This window comes from Macaca nemestrina, chromosome 17, assembly GCF_043159975.1.
Source record: "Macaca nemestrina isolate mMacNem1 chromosome 17, mMacNem.hap1, whole genome shotgun sequence".
NCBI lineage: Eukaryota > Metazoa > Chordata > Mammalia > Primates > Cercopithecidae > Macaca > Macaca nemestrina.
The window spans coordinates 74,765,173-74,785,121 of record NC_092141.1 but is presented as its reverse complement, the minus strand read 5'-3'; the positions used below and the strand labels follow the sequence as shown (position 1 = coordinate 74,785,121).

Below are 19,949 nucleotides of genomic sequence, written 5' to 3'. Positions count from 1 at the left end.
AAATACAAAAAACTAGCCGGGCGAGGTGGCGGGCGCCTGTAGTCCCAGCTACTCAGGAGGCTGAGGCAGGAGAATGGCGTAAACCCGGGAGGTGGAGCTTGCAGTGAGCTGAGATCCGGCCACTGCACCCCAGCCTGGGCGACAGAGCAAGACTCCGTCTCAAAAAAAAAAAAAAAAAAGATGCTACTATTTATGTCAGTAGTAACAATTAGTATTTCTATAGCATTTGGCTTCTGGGGGACTCCAGACAGTTTCTGTTCATTGCCTTATAATGCTGTAATCTCCTTTTGTAGTTGGAAAAACTGAGCTGCAAGAAAGATAACTTGTCCAGTGTTTCTCACCAACTGCCCTCCCCCCTGCTTAGGACCAAAAGAATTATATTCTAATGCGGGCCTAATGTTGTTTCTTTTATTAGAAGAAATGACTATTTCCTGCTTTTAAAAAGTCATCGCTATTGAATTTGCAAGGAAATGGATACATCCAAACCAAAGGAAGGACAGTGCTCTCAGAAGGCTGATTCAATATAAAAGTTTCTCATCAGATGGTTAATTTGAGAAGTTGGAAGAACCCTGTCTGGGAGAGAACAGATTCTTAAATGTAGGGAATACTACAGGAGTGAATGAAAATGGCACCATGTAAACCAAAATAAGTATCCATGAGTTAGGAAGAAAACAACCTATTTGGAAGTATAAACTTCCCTACAATACCAAAACCTTGTTTTAAGGAAACATAAGGGAGTGGCCAAGCATGGTGGCTCACACGTGTAATCCCAGCACTTTGGGAGGCTGAGGTGGGCGGATCACAAGGTCAGGAGTTCAAGACCAGCCTGGCTAATATGGCAAAACCCATCTCTACTAAAAATACAAAAATTAGCTGGGCGTGGTGGCCTGTAGTCTCAGCTACTCAGGAGGCTGAGGCAGGAGAATGGTGTGAACCCAGGAGGTGGTTACATTGAGCTGAGATCGCACCACTGTACTCCAGCCTAGGTTACAGAGTGAGACTCCATCTCAAAAAAAAAAAAAAAAAAAAAGAAAGAAAGAAACAATAAAGTTGGCAGGCTAAAGGACCCAGTTAGTGCAGTGATGGGTCTGACTGCATGGTTCAAATCCTGCCTGTCTCTTTAGTTGGATGTCATTTTCAACAATGTAAGATATTTGTCCTCTTTCTGTGCCTCTGTGTCCTCATTTATAAAAGATAGGCAGTCCAGGCGCAGTGGCTCACGCCTGTAATCCCTGCACTTTGGGAGGCCGAGGTGGATGGATCACCTGAAGGTCAGGAGTTCGAGACCAGCCTGCCTAACATGATGAAACCCCATCTCTACTAAAAATACAAAAAATTAGCTGGGCGTGGTGGCAGACACCTGTAATCCCAGCTACTCGGGAGGCTAAAGCAGGAGAATCACTTGAACCCCGGAAGCAGAGGTTGCAGTGAGCTGTGATCGCGCCATTGCACTCCAGCCTGGGCAACAAGAATGAAACTCCATCTCAAAAATTAAAATTAAAATAAAAAAAATAAAAGATAGGCAATAATAATACTTGTCTCACAGTAGTATATGACATAAGAATGTAAAGTGTTAAACACAATACACAAATGTTAGTGAATTCCCAGAAATTACTGTCTAGAATTAGGTGACTGAAGAATAAACTCTGTTCATTATTTTCTTTGGTTATTACAGTTCAAAGCATTATGAAAAGCAGAATAGCTTTTCTCATTCTAATAAGTATATTTCTCAGTAAAATAAAATCTGACACTTTTCATATTTTTGAGATCACAGATGTTCTTTCTTCTGATGAGTAAATATTGTGGAATGTTAGAGTGGAAACGTCTTCCAAGTATATTTGGTTCAGCAGTTGTTCACCATTCACAGTTTTTTTAAAGTCTTTTATTGTATGGAATTTCATGCATTATAGTGTGTGATATGTTAATTGAAAATGTTTAATTTGTGGAATAGAGTTTTGTCAAATCCATTCTTTTGTTAAGCATCAATACATATAAATAGATGCCTCTCCCAGAAGAATTTGAAGTGATAGCATGCTGTTTTCATTTTAGATCATAGCAGAACTTCAGACAACCATTTCCTCTCTGAAAGAGGAGAACAGCCAGCAGCAGCTTGCTGCAGAAAGGCGGCTCCAGGATGTTAGACAAAAGTTTGAAGATGAGAAGAAGCAGCTGATTAGAGATAATGACCAAGCAATCAAGGTAATCTGAAGACTTCAGTAACCAGTGGTACCAGCTGCTTTAATGTAATTAAAAGGAGGGCTGAAATCCCAGCAGTGGGCAGATGAATGTGGGTATCTGGCTTGTTCACACAGCCTGCAGTAATTCCATTCACTGGACTCTACCTTTGATGTATCCAGTGACTCAGGCTGACTTCCCTCTAAGAGATCACATGCCAGCATAAAAAGTCATTTTTGGCAAGCCCAGTCCATTCACATTGAACAAATATTTTAAAAATACCCTGTCCTTTCTCTTGAGAACCACTTTGGAACTGTCTCTTGAAATTAGAATGACTGTTTAACCCAACACTGCCGGCTGTTAAAGTCAGAAGTCAGCTTCCAATTTGCATTCTGTTCTTTGCCCACATCCTTTCATTATGTATTCGCATAATGAGAAATAACCTGTTCGAAGCTTGGAATGCCAGCCATTTGATGTGCTTCGACACAGTACAGGAAAGATGTGTTTTTGCTGAGAAACTAGGTTGTTTCCAAATGACTTCAGAGAATCACACCCTTAATAGCAACAGAAAATTCCCTGGACCCCGATTCTTTCGGTGATAGGCAGTTAGATCTCCAAGTAGTTTTTTCTTGGCTTCATAGCAGTGAATATTATTGTAAGTGTCTACATCATACTGGATTTAATCTGTGAGGATAAGCATCTGGAAACCTTTATAAATAAGGCTTAAAAGAGAACAAAAAAATTTTAAAGAATTCCCAGCAAAAGATTATTTTTCAGCGACTTTAGTTTGACATAACAATACTCAAAGAGTGTAGAGTCATCATACAAAGCAAAGAACGATAGAAGAAAAATTTGGGTTTTATAGCTGCCCTTTCCTGCCTGACCTCTGCATCTTCTTTTTCTATAGCCTATTGCAGGCAATCTGAGTAACATTGGGAAGAGTTAGTGTTAATGTCAGTTGCTTTTTATGTATTCCCTTTAAGCTGAGACAACACTAGACAGAATAAAAAGCCTTAACAGATGGACAAAACCTTCAAGGCCTTTACATCCGGCCTCCTCACTTTACTAGTGAGGACTTATTTTTTTGTTAATGACATTTTTCCTATATATTTCCACCTGCAAGCTTATTTCCCCTACCTGTGTTATGGAGACCAAAAAAAAAAAAAAAGATTTTTTTTTTTTCATATTCTGGTGGTTTAAAAACATCTTTCAAGTTTTTTTTCAATTACAAACATACAGGAAGTGCCCCCATTGATCTGTGTAACAGATCTTGCTTCACATAAATTGCGTTGCATATTTTGTTTAAATTGTTTTAGTTCTATAAAATTTCCATATTAAGTGGATTTCTTTTTCACTTTATGTCCAAATACCAAGTGGTAGGTAATATCCAAATTTTAAATGAACAATCAAATCTCAATATAAGCAAAAATGGAAAATATTAATGTACTCCTGACAACATAGTTCTGGTAGTTTCTTGATGATTTAAAAAATCTTGAAAGAATTATAATTAGTACAGTTGCTCATTTTAAACTAATTCTTACAGTTTTAATTATTTAATTTTTAAATTATTTAATAATTAATTTTTAAATTATTTAATAATAATTTAATTAATTCTTACAGTTTTATAATATATATAGAAACCATATGTACCGTATGTTACCTGAAAATAAAAAATTAAAATTACAATGTAGGTAAGATATATCTAAGTTTTGATTCACTCACTCAGATTATACATAAAGTAAATGACATTTCTTTTTTACTAATCTACATTAAAGTTGCTAAAGTCATTGATTCATTAGCGCTCATTGCCTTGGCTCCTTTTTTAAGGCTATATCACAAAAAGTACTGCGAAAAATAGCTGATATTTACTCAACATGTACTATGTTTCACGCTCTGCCATTTTCATTCATCTCATGTTCCATTATCTCATTTAAGCCTTATAGTAATCTTCATGAGGAAGGTATTTCTGTTATCCCCATATTACAAATGGGGAAACTGAGACTATGAGGTTAAATAGCCCAAGATCATCCTGCTGAACAATTGGCAGAGACAGTTTCAAGCCACAATCTGTCTTACTTGAGAGCCTCAACTACTAACTATTATACCATACCCCAGTGTACTACATTCTGTCCATGAAAATGACTCAAATGACCAAGTGCCAAAATGAACCTAGATATTGTCATTCTGTTTTTCTCTCTTCATGAATGATATAACATTTTTGCAGCAGTTGTTTGATTTGGACATTCTGATTATATTTAAGTGTTTTGTATACATAGATTTAGGTACATGAGTAGATATTGATACTCAGAAAGAGGCACAGCCACTACGAGGCTTGATTTTCTGGGACCAAATACATTTGTCTGCAGATATATTCAATAGAGACATAAAAGTAGTGTGCATGCTAATTGTGAAACATACTTCACTCCACTTCTGGGTTGATGATGAACTGAGCTCTTTCAAGCTGGTGATCGAGAATGGAGACAGAGAGTAAACCTAGTACTCATTCTGTCAGAGCTTATAATAATATTTCTGCAGATAAATCATTAAACTAATTCTAGAGAAAATTTGAGGTATACTAAAATCCACTTAAAGGGTCACCAGTCAGGTGCAATATAACTTGATAAAACGTTTCTGAAGGATAATTTGGCAATACCTATCATTATTAAATTGCCTGAGAGACATACCTAGTCTTTGACCCATTTTCAGAATTTGCCCAAAGGTGGCAATTAATAATCGTACTAAACTTTAGCTAATGAAAAAATGCTTGTTCTGGCTTTCATCCTTTCAGTCAGTAATTATTTATTAAGCTCCTTTTATGTGACAGGTACCTGCAACACCAGCATTCTCTATATCCTTTCTATATTTTTAACTATAGCAAATACACTGAAAACTGTGCACTATACGAAATGATGTTGGAGAGCATATTTAAGCATATTGAAAATGTTCACAAGATATTTTTCAATGAAAATGCACATTCCAAAACATATAGATATGAGCTCATTTTTGCAAAACAAAAGTATGACTCAAGAGAAAAAAAGACTACAGTTATATCAAAATTTTACTAGTGGATACCTCTAAGTGGCAGAATTTAAGATTTTTTTAGTTTTGTCTATATTTAAACTATAGCAGCACTTTTGCAATGAGAAGCAATAAAAATTGGTAAAAAGGGAAAAGCTACCAGCCTGAAGAAATCCATTGAACATTGTGGGAATACTTGTAGGTGAGACTAACAGCAGGCATGATCCTCACTGTCCAAGAAACAACAGATGAAGTAAGGTCTTTTACAAAACGGAATTCCTTTAGTGTAAAAAGAGTTACACAAATGAATGAAATTCATAAGAATAGATATTTTATTTTATTTTATTTTTTTTTTTTTATTTTTTATTTTTTGAGACGGAGTCTCACTCTGTCCCCCTTGCTGGAGTGCAGTGGCCGGATCTCAGCTCACTGCAAGCTCCGCCTCCCGGGTTCAGGCCATTCTCCTGCCTCAGCCTCCGGAGTAGCTGGGACTACAGGCACCCGCCACCTCGCCCGGCTAGTTTTTTTGTATTTTTTAGTCGAGACGGGGTTTCACTGTGTTAGCCAGGATTGTCTCGATCTCCTGACCTCGTGATCCACCCGTCTCGGCCTCCCAAAGTGCTGGGATTACAGGCTTGAGCCACCGCGCCCGGCCTATTTTATTTTATTTTTTGAGATGGAGTCTTGCTCTGTTGCCCAGGTTGAAGTGCAGTGGCATGATCTCAGCTCACTGCAACTTCCACCTCCCAGGTTCAAGCAATTCTCCTGCCTCAGCCTCCCGAGTACCTGAGATTACAGGCACCCACCACCATGCCCAGCTAATTTTCGTATTTTTAGTAGCAACAGGGTTTCACCATGTTGGCCAGGCTGGTCTCGAACTCCTGACTTCAGGTGATCCACCTGCCTCAGCCTCCCAAAGTGCTGCAATTACAGGCATGAGCCACCACATCTGGCCAAGAATAGATCTTTTATGCTGTAACACACTATCTTTTAAAAATCAACAGCAAAAAAACTTTATCACTTATTTACTGCCTTACCTCACTCCTTACATTCAAAGTCACACCTTTCAAAAGAGTTATCACCAGTGCATACCCCAAAACTTGGTGGCTTAGAGCAATAGCTATCTGCCCATAATTCTTTGGATCAGAAATTTGGGCAGGGATCAGCTGGGTGGTTCATCTGCTCAATGTATGGCATTGGCTGTGGTGCTTCATGAGGTTACATTCAGCAGAAAGCTTGGCTGGGGTTGGAATGTCTGAGCTGGTTTCAGGCCCATGCCATATGGCCTTTCTCACTAATAGATTAATCAGACTTTTCACTTAGTAGCTGATGTCAAAGAGAATTAAAAGGGGTAAAAGCAGAACCTGCATTTCCATTAAACCCTGCCCTGGGAAGATTCACAAACTCACTTCCACCACATTCTATTGATCAAGATAGATCATAGGGCCAGCCCAGAATCAAGGAGAGGAGAAACAGTGGCCATTCTCTCTCTGGGAGGAATGGCATAGATTGTGAGGCCATCTTAAATCTACCACAGTAGTCGATACTAAAGGTCCAGTTTTTATCTCCCATTTATTCCTCAACTATACAAAATAGTACAAAGAGGAAAATATCTATATTCCTACTACCCATAATCAACATTAATTAACATCGTGGCATATTTGCATCCATCTTTTTTTATAAAGAAAATCTATTCTCTTGTTTTCGAAGAAGTAGAAATGTCATATGCTCATTTATAAATAATTTAAAATGCAAGAATAAAAAAGTAACAGTTTTTAAAGTCACCCCAAATCCTATCACCCAGAAATAACCATCATAGAATTAAGGTAAACATTATTTCCGATATCCTACTATGTATAAGGCGAAAAGAACAGAAAGCTGAGTAGGCTTTTGAAATGAATACTATAGATTTTTTGTTGTTGTTTTAGAAAAATCTTTAATTTTACTTTAATTCAACAGATGAAAGAAACTAGAGTAAAACAGAGGAATTGTTGAAGTTTTGGACAGAACATGTTGATTTCGGCTGAAAAACATGTACATTTGCACCCTCATAGTTTCTCCCGTATGAGGAGAGAACCCTTCCCTGCCACCTCCTACCTTGGATAGTAGTAGTATTTTCACACTGTCAGGGTTTATGATATTCACAATTTTTAAACCGTATCCTATAGTTTAATTCTCATGCTATATTTCCATCTATGCAGTGCTTATACGAGGCCTTTTACCATAGTGTCTCCATTCCCACAGTTTTTACTTTGATTTGTTTCTTAATTGACTGGATGGTGCTGTCTTCCCTGAGTTTTTTCATGTTTAAGAATGTCTGCTGGCTAACCTGTATGATTGAATGGCATGTTACATGGGTGCAGTGTTCCTGTTCACATTTTCTTCCCATGTGTAAACACGGCTCATCGAGCATTTAAGATTGCTGTGAGAAGCCTGGGCTAGAGAGACCAGCAGACATGACCCGCAGACTTTTCTGTCTGCAGACCAGCAGACATAGACAGAGTGCTCCTCCATGGAAGTGATTTGCATTTTCTGAGGCATTCCTGAAGAAGTCTTTCTTTCTCGTGTAAGTGTAGTAGATTAACCAGGATAAATTCAGTAAGTGACTGAGATATGTCTACATGTTCAGTATTCAAATAGCAAATGAAGCATAGTGGTTCTCCTTGTAAGTGAAACTGACTTGTAGTGTCTCTGTGTGTTCTCTGACCTGAGGGAAGGGGAAGGCAGAGCTGGCGCACAAACCAGCATGCATCTGGCTGAACTGACTGTTCTCACTTTGAGACTATGTTAAGTGTGTTTCAGGGTTCACACTGCCGACATGGGAGCGGCATCTTCTTTTCCTTTCAGTTTTTAATGATCCCAATTTTGTGTATATCCCTGAAGTCCTTTCCTCTGAGGTGGCCAGCCCTGATGTTTATCTGTTTTTCTGCCACATCCATCTCCCCTACTCTCAGCCAGAAGAGGAAAAAGATGAGGCTGCCATGCCATTTCCTTCCTCCAAATTTGGTGATAGTATTGAGAATTCTCAGAATTTTGACTCAAACAAAATAATGATCCTAGGGGCATGGCAAGTTTTGAAGTTAAGCCCCTGTGCAACTCTTCACTGTGCTCCAGAATTACGTTTCTTTCCTTGACCCCAGATTTTTGATGGTTTTTTGTATGATGTCTACCTTATCACCCAATATTGTTCTGTTGGTGTATTTTTGCTGGCTTTTACTCTTCTTGACTCATTTTATTTGGTGTTGGGAGAGGGACATTAAATCTACTATCTAATCTGAGAAGCCTATTTGACTTCTTTATGACATTTAACAAGGATCTTCTGCTGCTCAGATATTACCACAATAATGCTGCCTAACAAACACTTTTGGAGACTCAGTGACTTTCACTCACATTTATTTTTTATTTTTGCAACATGTCTACAGGTCGCTGTTGTGGCTCAGATTCAGAATATGCATTGACTGACTGGGTTTGACTCCAGGCTTTAGATCAGATTCAGGCCAGCTCTACGCGTTTGTACAGTCGGCTTGGACTAGTAGTTGTCTGGGATATCCTGTTCATGGTAAATTACAGAAGTGCAAGAGGATGGATTGAAAGAAAGCCCTGCATCCTCAGCCTCATTTCTGTCCACATCAATGAGGCAGGAAAATTATATACTGACTCTAGTTAGAAGACCATGAACACCTGTGAACAATGATTTAATCTGCACGGACTAGCCTCTAAAAACTTTCTTAGCTCTATGGCAGCACTTTCCTGGGGCATCTACCTTTCGGAACCCCTCTTTCCCATTCTTATTCCCATCTTTTCTTTTTTGCACTGAAATAATGGTGTTAGTTAGGGCCTATTTTGTTTTATCTATATGTATTGGATTGTCCCTGGACAATCTCATCCCTTCACGTTAACTTCCAGACAAATGAATTTTGAATTTTCATCACCATTCAAACTTTTCTCCTGAGCCCTCAATTCACATTTCTGACTACTACTGGACATTTCCATTTGGATGGACCATAGACTGCATAATCTAGACCTGTCATAAACTGAATTTATCTTCCTCTTGCTCTTCTCCCAGCCCTAGCCTGCTCTTCTTCTTGTATTGATTATCTGAATTAAAGTACCACCATCATCTACCTACTCACTGAAGTCAGATTCTTAGAAATCTCTCTGAATGAATTCTTTCCTTCTCTTACCTCTCACAGGTCAGTCCCTAGAGAAAACTGCTAAATATCTCCAAACTCATACCCCACTCCCCAGTCACTAGATCCTACCTTCTAGGTCAGATCATCATCATCTTTGACCTTGCCTAGCACAATCACCCTTATCTAGAATCACTGCCAATAACTTGGCCCTCTCAAGTCTATGCCTCACACTATGGATAAGGTAACTTTTCTAAAACACAAATATGGGCATGTTGTTTTTTCTTAAAATTCATCAATGGCTTTCCATTGCCTATAGGATAAAACCTATACTTGTCAATATGGCATATAAAACACTTTATGATCTAGGCTGGGCACAGTGGCTCATGCCTGTAATCCCAGCACTTTGGGAGGCCGAGGTGGGCAGATCACAAGGTCAGGAGTTCAAGACCAGCCTGGCCAACATGGTGAAACCCCGTCTCTAATAAATATACAAAAATTAGCCAGGCGTGGCAGCGGGCACCTGTAATCCCAGCTACTCGAGAGGCTGAGGCAGGAGAATCACTTGAGCCCAGGAGGCAGAGGTTGGAGTGAGCCGAGACTACACCATTTCACTCTAGCCTGGGCGACAGAGCAGGACTCCATCTCAAAAAGAAAAAAAAAAAAGACAAAAGCATGTTATGATCTAAACCAGCAGCTCTTAAGGTATTCTCTGCAGACTCCGATGAGTCCCTGAGACCTTTACAATGGCCCCACAAGGTCAAAACTATTTTCATAATAACACAAAGACATCACTTTCCTTTTTTACTATATTGATACTTGCACAGACGATATAGAAGCAATGGTGCCTTCACACAAAACAAGGCCTTAACATGAAACCATATGACTAGTCATTATTTTCTTCACTACCATGTACTTATGGTTAAAAAAAAATAAAACAACAAAGCAATAAAATGTACAGATGGTCCCTGATTTACAGTGGCTCAACTTACAATTTCTCAGCTTTATGATAGGTTAATCAGGGTATTAAGTGCATTTTCAACTTAACGATATTTTCGACTTACATTGGGTTTATTGAGACTTAATACCATCTTAGTTGAAGAGCATCTGTGTTGATTTTGTTAAATCTCAAACCTCGAGGACACATCTCTTTTAATATTAATAGCAAGTACACATGAAGTACTTCTGCTGCATAAAGTAGAATGACTGTCTTAGGGAAAAGCAGTTCTGTGTCTGTGTGAGTATGAGCTGAACTCTAGTCACTCTGAAAGAAAGACTGACAGGCAACGTATGCATATTCACACTTGAGTATTTGGCAGATGTTTTCTTGAAAATGAATGAAATGAAACAAGCCTGACATTTCAAGGATAACAACTGACTATATTGTTGCTGATGATAAAATTCGAGCTTTCAAGCAGAAATTAGAATTTTGGAAAACGAATACCACCACTGTGAGCCTGACAGCCTCATAATACTTACAGACTTTTCCGATGAGATCGGTGATATTATGAGCGATGTGTATGGGAAGAAAGGGGAAGGAAGAGAGTGAAGCGTATCAACATTTGGAAGATTTGTATAACTCCCAGAACCATGTTTTCCAAATGACAAACACCTGATGTCACAAAACCATGCCTGAGTAAAAGATCCATTGAAAATACAAAAGAGATCAATGGATGTTGAGGTAATAGTATGAAAAGTTCACTGAGAGAGTTTCAGATTCCACATTGCAACTAACTTTTTAGAAGCTACCACTTGTCAAATTTTAGCATAGTAACAAAACTATCCACAGTCTTCTAAAAAGGCTACTAAAATACTCCTCCCTTTTCTAACTTATCTATGTGAGACTAGATTTTCTTCCTGTTCTTCAGTCGAAGTAGCATCTTGCAAGAGATTGAATGCAGAAGCATATTTGAGAATCCAGCTGCCTTCTATCAAATCAGATGTTGAAAAGATTTGCAAAAAATGAAACATAGCTAGTTGTCTCACTAATTTTTTTTTTTGGCTTTGGAAAAATAGCGATTTTTCTATTAAAATATTGTATTTATGTTTACACATAATGGATTTATTACTATTTTAATGAATAAAATGTTTTAATATTTCTTAGTTTTAATATGTAATATGATAAATTCAGTGGATGTAATGCACATATACAAAACCTCTTTGAGGTTGTCAGTTTGTAAGAGTGGACTGGAGTCCTGAAACCCAACACGTGGAGAACCACTTGTCTAGACATCACCCTCCACTCCCCCTCGTCAGCTGCCAGTGCTCAGCATAGATGCCGTGTTCTCTACGATCCCATGCCCCATGGGAAATGCCCCTGAGCTCTGTGTAAAGTGGCCTTTCCCTTTGACTTAAAGGTCATCTTTTCTGCGAAGCATCAGAGTGAGAAACTCATGCCAGCGCCGTCCATTCCTCTAACAAAGTGTTTGCTGTATTACGGTGCTGATCCACAATCCCTCACCCAGTCCGAATCTGCAGGTTCTAGGAAGGTGGTGCTTGTGCTATATCTGCAGTGGGTCCTGGGACCGCACAGTCTACTGGACACATACAGGAACCGTGAAACGTGTGAGTGTCCGCAGTGAAAGAGACAAGTCGAGATTGTAAGTCCCACCCAACATCAGTCAGGTTTTGTTCCCGAAGAAGTTAACTCAGACTTTCCAAAAGAATTTGTGTTTTCCAGAGGATTTTTGGATTTCAGGATTGCGGACAGAACATTGTGGACCTGTATGTAGATTAATTCTATTTCTCACCAACTAGACTATGAGGTTTTTGAGAGCAAGCTTTAGTGCAATGTTTGTTTCAATGGAAGTGCTAGAAATACACAGAATAAATGAAAGATGTTCCCTCATGAATCATAAAAGGTTCTGATAACAAATAGTGTCCCTTTATTCTCATGTCATTTTATTTTTAGTGGCAGCAAGCTCATAAATATTCTGTAATGGTATAGCAGATATAGGGAGAGAACTCAGATCTTGTGGTAACCATCATATATTTTGCCTAATTTATGCAGATTTAAAAAAAATACCGCATGCCTTGTATATACAGACACACCTCATTTTATCACACTTCATTTTATTGCACCTCACAGATACTGTGTTTTGTACAATTCAAGGTTTGTGGCAACCCTGTGTCAAGTCGATTGGCACCATTTTTCCAACAGCGTGTGCCCACTTTGTGTCTCTGTGTCACATTTTGGTAATTCTCGCAATATTTCAGACCTTTTCATTATTATAACTGTTAAGGCGATTGATCTGTTATCAGTGATCTTCGATGTTACTATCGTCATTGTTTTAGGGCGCCACGAACTGCACCCATGGGAGACAACAAACAGTAAATGTTGCGTGTGTCCTAACTGTTCCACTTCCTGGCCATTCTCCCATCTCTCTCCATCTCCTCGGGCCCCCCTCTTCCCTGAGGCACAACAATATTGACATAGGTCAGTCAATAATTCTACAGTGGCCTCTAAGTGTTCAAGTGAAAAGAAGAGTCACACATCTCTAACTTAAAATCAAAAGCTAGAAATTACTAAGTTCAGTGAGGAAGGCTTGTTGAAAGCCGAGACAGGCCCAAAGCTACGCCTCTTGTATCGAACAGCCACATTGTGAATGCAAAGGAAAAGTTCTTGAAGGAAATTAAAAGTGCTACTCCAGTGAACACATGAATGGCAGAAAGTAAAGCAGCTTTGTGGTGATATGGAGAAAATTTTAGTAGTCTAGTAGAAGATGAAACTAGCCACAACCTTTCCTTAAGCCAAAGTCTAATTCAGAGCAAGGTCATAAATTTCTTCAATTCCGTGAAGGCTGAGAGAGGTGAGGAAGCTGCAGAAAGAAAAGTCTGAAGCTAGCAGAGGTTTGTTCATAAGGTTTCAGGAAAGAAGCTATCTCCATAACATAAAAATGCAAGGTGATGCAGCAAGTGCTGAAGTAGAAGCTACAGCAAGTTACCCAGAAGATCTAGCTAGGTCCTTGATGAAGGTGACCACACTAAATGACAGATTTTCTACGTAGATGAAACAGCCTTCTATTGGAAGAACATGCCATCTAGGACTTTTATGGCTAGAGAAGCTTTAAAACTACAAAGGACAGGCTAACTCTCTTGTTCGAGGCAAGCGCAGCTGGTGACTAAGGTCAGTGCTCATTAACCATTCCAAAAATCCTAGGACCCTAAAGAATGATGCTAAATCTAATCTGCCTGTGCTTTTTCAGTGGAACAAGAAAGCCTGCACTGCAACTTGGTTTACAGCATGGTTTACTGAATATTTTAAGTGTGCTATTGAGACCTCCTGCTCAGAAAAGAAAGATTCCTTTAAAAACAATGACTGCTGATTAACCATGCACCTGGTCACCCAAAAGCTCTGATGGAGATGTACAAGGAGAGGAATGTTTTTTCTTGCCTGCTAACACAGCATCCATTCTCCAGCTCATGAATCCAGGAGTCATTTCAACTTTCAAGTCTTGTTATGTCAAAAATACATTTCATAAGACTATAGCTGCCATAGATGGTAGTTACTCTAATGGATCTGGGCGAAGTAAATTGAAAACTTTCTGAAAAGGGTTCACCATTCTGGAACCATTAAGAACATTATTGATTCATGGGAGGAGGTCAAAATCTCAACATTAACAAGAGTTTGGAAGAAGTTGATTCCAACTCTCACGAATGACTTTGAGGAAGTAACTGCAGATGTGGTAGAAAAGGGAGAGAACTAGAATTGGAAATGGAGCCTAAAGATGTGACTGAATTGCTGCAACCTCATGACCACACTTGAATGAAGAGTTGCTTCTTATGGATGAGCAAAGACAATGTTTTCTTGAGATGGAATCTACTCCTGGGGAAGATGCTGTGAACATTGTTGAAATGACAACATAGGATTTAGAATATTATATCAACTTAGTTGATAAAGCAGTGGCAGGATTTAAGAAGATAGACTCCCATTTTCAAAGAAATTCTACTGTGGTTAAATCAAACAGCATCGCATGCTACAGAGAAATCTTCCGTGAAAGAAGTCAGTTGGTGCAGTGAACTTTATTTTTATCTGTTTAAGAAATTGCCACAGCCATCCCAGCCTTCAGCAACTACCACCCTTATTAGTCAGCAGCCATCAGCATCAAAAGCAAGACCCTCCACTAATAAAAAGATTAGGACCTTCTGGGGGCTCAGATGATTGTTAACATGTCTTAGCAATAAGAAAGTTTTAATTAAGGTGTGTACATTGTTCTTTTAGACATAATGCTATTGCACACTTAATAGACTATAGTGTGGTGTAAACATGACTTTTATATGCTATTGGGAAACCAAAAAATATGTGAGACTCTCTTTATCATGGTATACACTTTATTGCAGTGGTCAGGAACTGAACTTGCGGTATCTCCGAGGTATGCCTGTATTATCTAAGAACATAATTTGTATACTCTAGGGGCAATGCCCACAAAAGGCTGTATGCCAAAGCCAAGTTATCTAAATGTGAGTTAGCACCATCCACTGAGCTCACAGAAGTTCATTTGGGGAAACGTTAGAAATAGTTCTTTAAAGAGACTGTGGAACATTCTTCTGGCATCACTGCACCACCAGGGCTAAGTCCTTTCTTTGAAGCTAGTGTATTGAAAGTTTCTCACTGTGAAGCCAGATGTCCAAGCAGAGATTTCATATCAAGGAGAAATGTTGTAAAATTTTTGCTTGCAGGCATAGAAAAGAGATTTTACAGCATTGATGCTTCTCTCCCTTGGCTACTGACTGGAGTTCACAAGAAAAGGTCAGCTGCCAGTAGGACATCTAGCAATCTGGTCTGTGTTACCAGAAGGGCTTGGTTGGGGGCAGGGGGTGGGGGGTGTAGAATATTTCATAAGATTGGGCAATTTTTACTGTGCTAAAAGCTTACAGGAATCAATTCCCAAAGAATAAAATTACAAACCTCATTGTGGTGTTTTAGTAGCATTGAGAAACAAAAAGAAATCTCAATGCCTAGCATCAAATGGCATTGTTTGGGACCTGTTCACTATTTAATTCTTGTCTCCCCTGTATGCACGTCCTAAGGGCACAAGGAAAGTGGCATTTTCTTTATGCCCTCCTGAATTAGAATTAATAATGCTAAGAATAGAAATGTATTTTCCATCCCACCTAAGAAGGTTTGCCTACTCACTCAGAAAGGAAGACAGAGCCATTCAGTCATAGTAGCATAAAGCATAAGTGCCATTTTTCAGGAAGAATGCTCTGGAAGATAAGCTTGGATACACTGTGGCCGTGAATTATGACCTTGCTTCCTAGAGCAAGGAGAAGCAATAGCAATGAATGAGCAGAGAAGAAATGAACGGTTCTCTCTCAGAGGTTTTTTTTACCCCATACCTTCCCTCTGATTCTATTCTCTGGCAATTTTTATCTTATTTTAAAACTAGTCAAATAAGATTCTTTGTTCAGTGGACAAAATCCTTCAAGTGCTATGAGAGATATGTTTAGCCCCTGGAACGCTGCCTTGTGTATGTTAAGGAATCAATTAAGTTTTGATGAGCAAATGCACAAATGTGTGAGTAGAGAGAGTGATGAAAAGAACACAGGTGAGAATAGATTCCTCTTCACCAATGGCTAAATTGTACTCTTTGGAAGTCACTAGGCGACTATATATGGTTAATTGATTTTTTCGTTTGTTTGTTTGAGAAAGGATCTCGCTATATGGCCCAGGCTGGAGTGCAGTGGCACCATCTTGGCTCTCTGCAGCCTCCAACTCCTGGGCTCAAGCGATCCTCCCTCCTCAGACCCCAGCCTTAGTAGCTGGGACTACAGATGCGTGTCACCACGCCCAGCTAGGTTTTGCATTTTTAGTAGAGACAGGGTTTCACCATGTTACCCAGGCTGGTGGTTAATTGTAGTATTGCATGGTCCAAAATGAAGTACTTTGGTTAATAAACTATTGGAATATATATGGATAATTTAGTTTTTTAATTTTACACATTTAACAAAAAACGACTGGGACATTGTTAATCTTTAATAATGCTAAACTGTATCAGAGATAGTTCAAAGGCAGTATAATGGACATAATGATCATTGAATGATATAAATGTAAGCCTCAGCAACCAAAAGTACTGAATGATCAATTTAATATTTATTAGGTGGTGCAAAAGTAATTGTGGTAATGGCGAAAACTGCAATACTTTTGCACCAGCCTAATATATGCTACATAGGTGTATATGCACATATTATATGCAGTCATATGTCACATAACAACACATCAGTCAAGATGGACTACATAGATGATGGTAGTCCCATAAGATTATAATGAAGTAAATGATGAGAAATTCTTACCGCCTAGTAACTTCTTAATGATCCTGACCCTTTGTAGGCCTAGCCTAATGTGTGTGTTTTTGTCTTATTTTTAACAAAAAGTTTACAAAGTAAAAATAAAAGAATTAATAGAAAAAAGGTTATGGAATAAGGATATAAAGAAAAATAGAATAGGTACAATTATTATTCGTCAAATGAAAATACATTTTTAACAAAGGAAAAAGTATTGTATAGCTGCGCAGTGTGTTTCTGTTTTAAGCTGTGTTATTACCAAAGAGTCAAAACGTTTAAATATTTTTCTTAAGTTTATAAAGTGAAAGGGTTCCAGTAAGCTCAGGTGAATTCATTATTGAAGAAAGAAAATGTTGTTTTCTAAGTTTAGCGTAGCCTAAGTGTAGAGTATTTTAAAGTCGACAGTGGTGCACAGTAATGTCCTAGGCCTTCACGTTCACTCACCACTCACTCACTGACTCACAAATGCAACTTCCAGTCCCGCAAGCTCCATTTATGGTAAGTGCCCTATGTAGGTGCACCATTTTGTATCTTTTATACTGTATTTTTACTGTATCTTTTCTATGTTTAGATATATTTAGATAATTGCCTAATGTGCGGTAATGATACAGTAATGTTACAGTATAGTAACAGCTGTACTATAGGCAATTATACCACAATGGCATAAGGTGCAGGAAATGTACTTGAATACATTTACTCAAGTACCACTGGTACAACAGTTCTCTTTCTCCCACGTCCTTGATGAAATTGACTCACAGCTCCAGGCCCTGTGGTCATGGCTAAGCTCAACAAGCAGAGTATGGTCTCTAGACAAGTGGATAGACTGTATGGCATTGTTTCTCTTGCAACCCTTCCTAACTACCAGCCAACCTCTTGTTCTTTTTCTGATGTGTATATGATTCAACTCTTCCATCTACTCTCTTAAAAATCCCTTTTGTAATCCCACCTTAATATAGAAAGTTTACAGAGTAACCTATCACCTCTTCTCCAAATTCCACAGTGTGTTTCTACTTCTCATCATCCTGTAGCTCTGTGCAGCATTTGACTGTATTGATTGACCAACAGTGTTCCTTCTAGAACAGGGGTTGTCAAGCTTATTCTGTAAAGGGCCAAATAGTAAAAATGTTAGGCTTTGCAGATCATATAGTCCCAGTTGCAGCTACTTAGCTTTTAGCATTGTGGCCTGAAAGCAGCCATAGACAGTATGTCAACAGATGTGCATGGCTATGTTCCAATGAAACTTTATTGACAAAACTAAGGTAAATGCTAGATTTGGCCTGCTGGCTGTAGTTTGCCAACCCTTAGCTTATCTTAGCTTATATGATACTTCTTTTACTTGTCTCTCTCCTGCTGGTCTCTCTTCCTCCCAGTGGGTGTTCCTCGAGTCTATATCCTGGGCTTTGCTTCTCCTTTTCTTTTCCACACTAAGATCATCTCCTCTGTGATGTCAGCTGTCACTTCTATAGAGATGATTCCCAGAAGCCCTGGCCTGATTCCTAGTTGGGTCCTATATCTTGCACTGCCTGTAAATCCTCTTCTTTTGAAGATGCACTACTATTTCAGAGTCACCATCTACAACATTGAGTTGTGATCTTCCCTTCCAGATTGGCCCTTCTTTCCAGTCTATCGGGGTTACCCCCAGTCTTTTTGTTTCCTATTAGAAACTTTGAGTTCATCTTTGTCCTTCCTTTCCTTCATCCCAGTTTATCTCAAGTCTATTGCCAGAGTCCTTGAATGTATTTCTTATTCCTCTGATATGACCCTATTCAGAGCCCTTCTCAACTTGTGATTGATTTAAAACAGCCTCCTCTCAGCCGATATCCCTGCCAAAAGGCTCTCAGCTTCAGTCCAGTGTGAAGAACTCTGCCAAAGAAATCTTAAATCACTGTGATGTCCTTGTCTTACAAAGAGGGTTTGGAAATCAATAAGAAAACTTAACAACCCAGTGGACAAAAAGAGCAAAGAACATGAATGCAGAATTCACAGACAGAACATCAATGTCCAGCAAACTTATGAAAAAAATATGCTTATTGTTACTCATAATCAAATAAATGTAAATCAGAAATCCAAAGTTTTGAAGGGACTGACTGCCATCCATCTGACCAGTAAAGTTTTCGTTTCAAAAATGTGGTCAATGGTGAAGATATAGGGAAACCGGCAGGCTCGAGCCCCATTTCTGAGAGTATAAGTCAGTGTGGCCTCTGTGGAGGGCAGCATGGTCATATCTACCAACATTCAAATGCACATAACCTTTGGGCCAGCAGTTCCCCCAACAGGAATCTATCTCTGGATATACTTGCAAGTCTATACAATATCTTTGCAGGATTGTTTGAGCAAAAAGCTGGGGAAAACAAATTATGACACATCAACACAATGGAATATTATGAGGCCATTTTTAAAGAATGAAGTAAATCTCTCTGCAAATGAGGCAAGGTTGCTAATATGTAATAAGTGAAAAGAGTGCAGCATGTCATATACATAAAAAGATGTCCTGAGTAGGTCTCCAGATGGATAATAGTGATTATTTCGGGGGAACAGGACTTTCCATTTTTTATTTTATATCTTTTGATGATGTCTTAATTTCTTACAACATCATATGACTAAATTGAATTTAGAGGGTTGCTTATAACATCATGATCAAACTCTTCTGCTTAGCTTTCAGAGCCCGTCCAGGTTTCTCAGTATTCCTTGACACACACATTCTCTTCCAATCAAGCTGGTTCTCACCATCCACAAGCACCTTGCCAGCCACACAGCCTGCCCTCTCTCATGCTGTTCACCTTCCTCCTCAGCAGCATCTTTAACCCTCAGACTTGTCAAGTTTTAGCATCTGAAGGTCTTATCTCCTTCCTCCGTGAAGCTCTGCTGACTGCCCCAGTCCTCAGGAACCTTACACTTTCATGAGGTCCTGTTATTAATCCTTAATTATTCTTTTCTTTTTTATTTTGAGATGGAGTCTTGCCCTGCCACCTATGCTGGAGTGCAATGGTGTGATCTCAGCTCACTGCAATCTCTGCCTCCTGGGTTCAAACGATTCTCCTGCCTCAGCCTCCCAAGTAGCTTGGATTACAGGCACCCACTACCATGCCCAGCTATTTTTTGTATTTTTAGTAAAGACAGGGTTTCACCATGTTGGCCTGGCTGGTCTCAAACTCCTGACCTTGTGATCTAGCCACCTCGGCCTCCCAAAGTGCTGGGATTACAGGAGTGAGCCACCATGCCCAGCCAATAATTATTATTTCATGTCTCACACTTTTGGTTTCTGCATAACACCCACAGTACTGAGGGCTCAAACATAAAGCCTTCATTGATTTAAAGAATATATTCCCAGGATAGTGGCCC

The 19,949-nt window shown here is 39.1% G+C and overlaps 1 protein-coding gene across 15 annotated transcripts in view; it reads left to right on the top strand.

Annotated features, from left to right (window-relative positions):
* The window catches only part of LOC105469025 (centrosomal protein 112), a 535,394-nt gene that overhangs the window by 424,818 nt on the left and 90,627 nt on the right, over positions 1-19,949 (top strand). For 14 of the 15 annotated variants that reach the window (XM_071083480.1, XM_011719542.3, XM_011719543.3 and 11 more), the window contains one exon: positions 2,050-2,199. The exons of the other annotated variant lie outside the window; for it this stretch is intronic. In XM_071083480.1, coding sequence (XP_070939581.1) covers positions 2,050-2,199 — 150 coding nt within the window. The remainder of the gene's footprint in view (positions 1-2,049; positions 2,200-19,949) is intronic. 15 annotated transcript variants of the gene reach the window in all.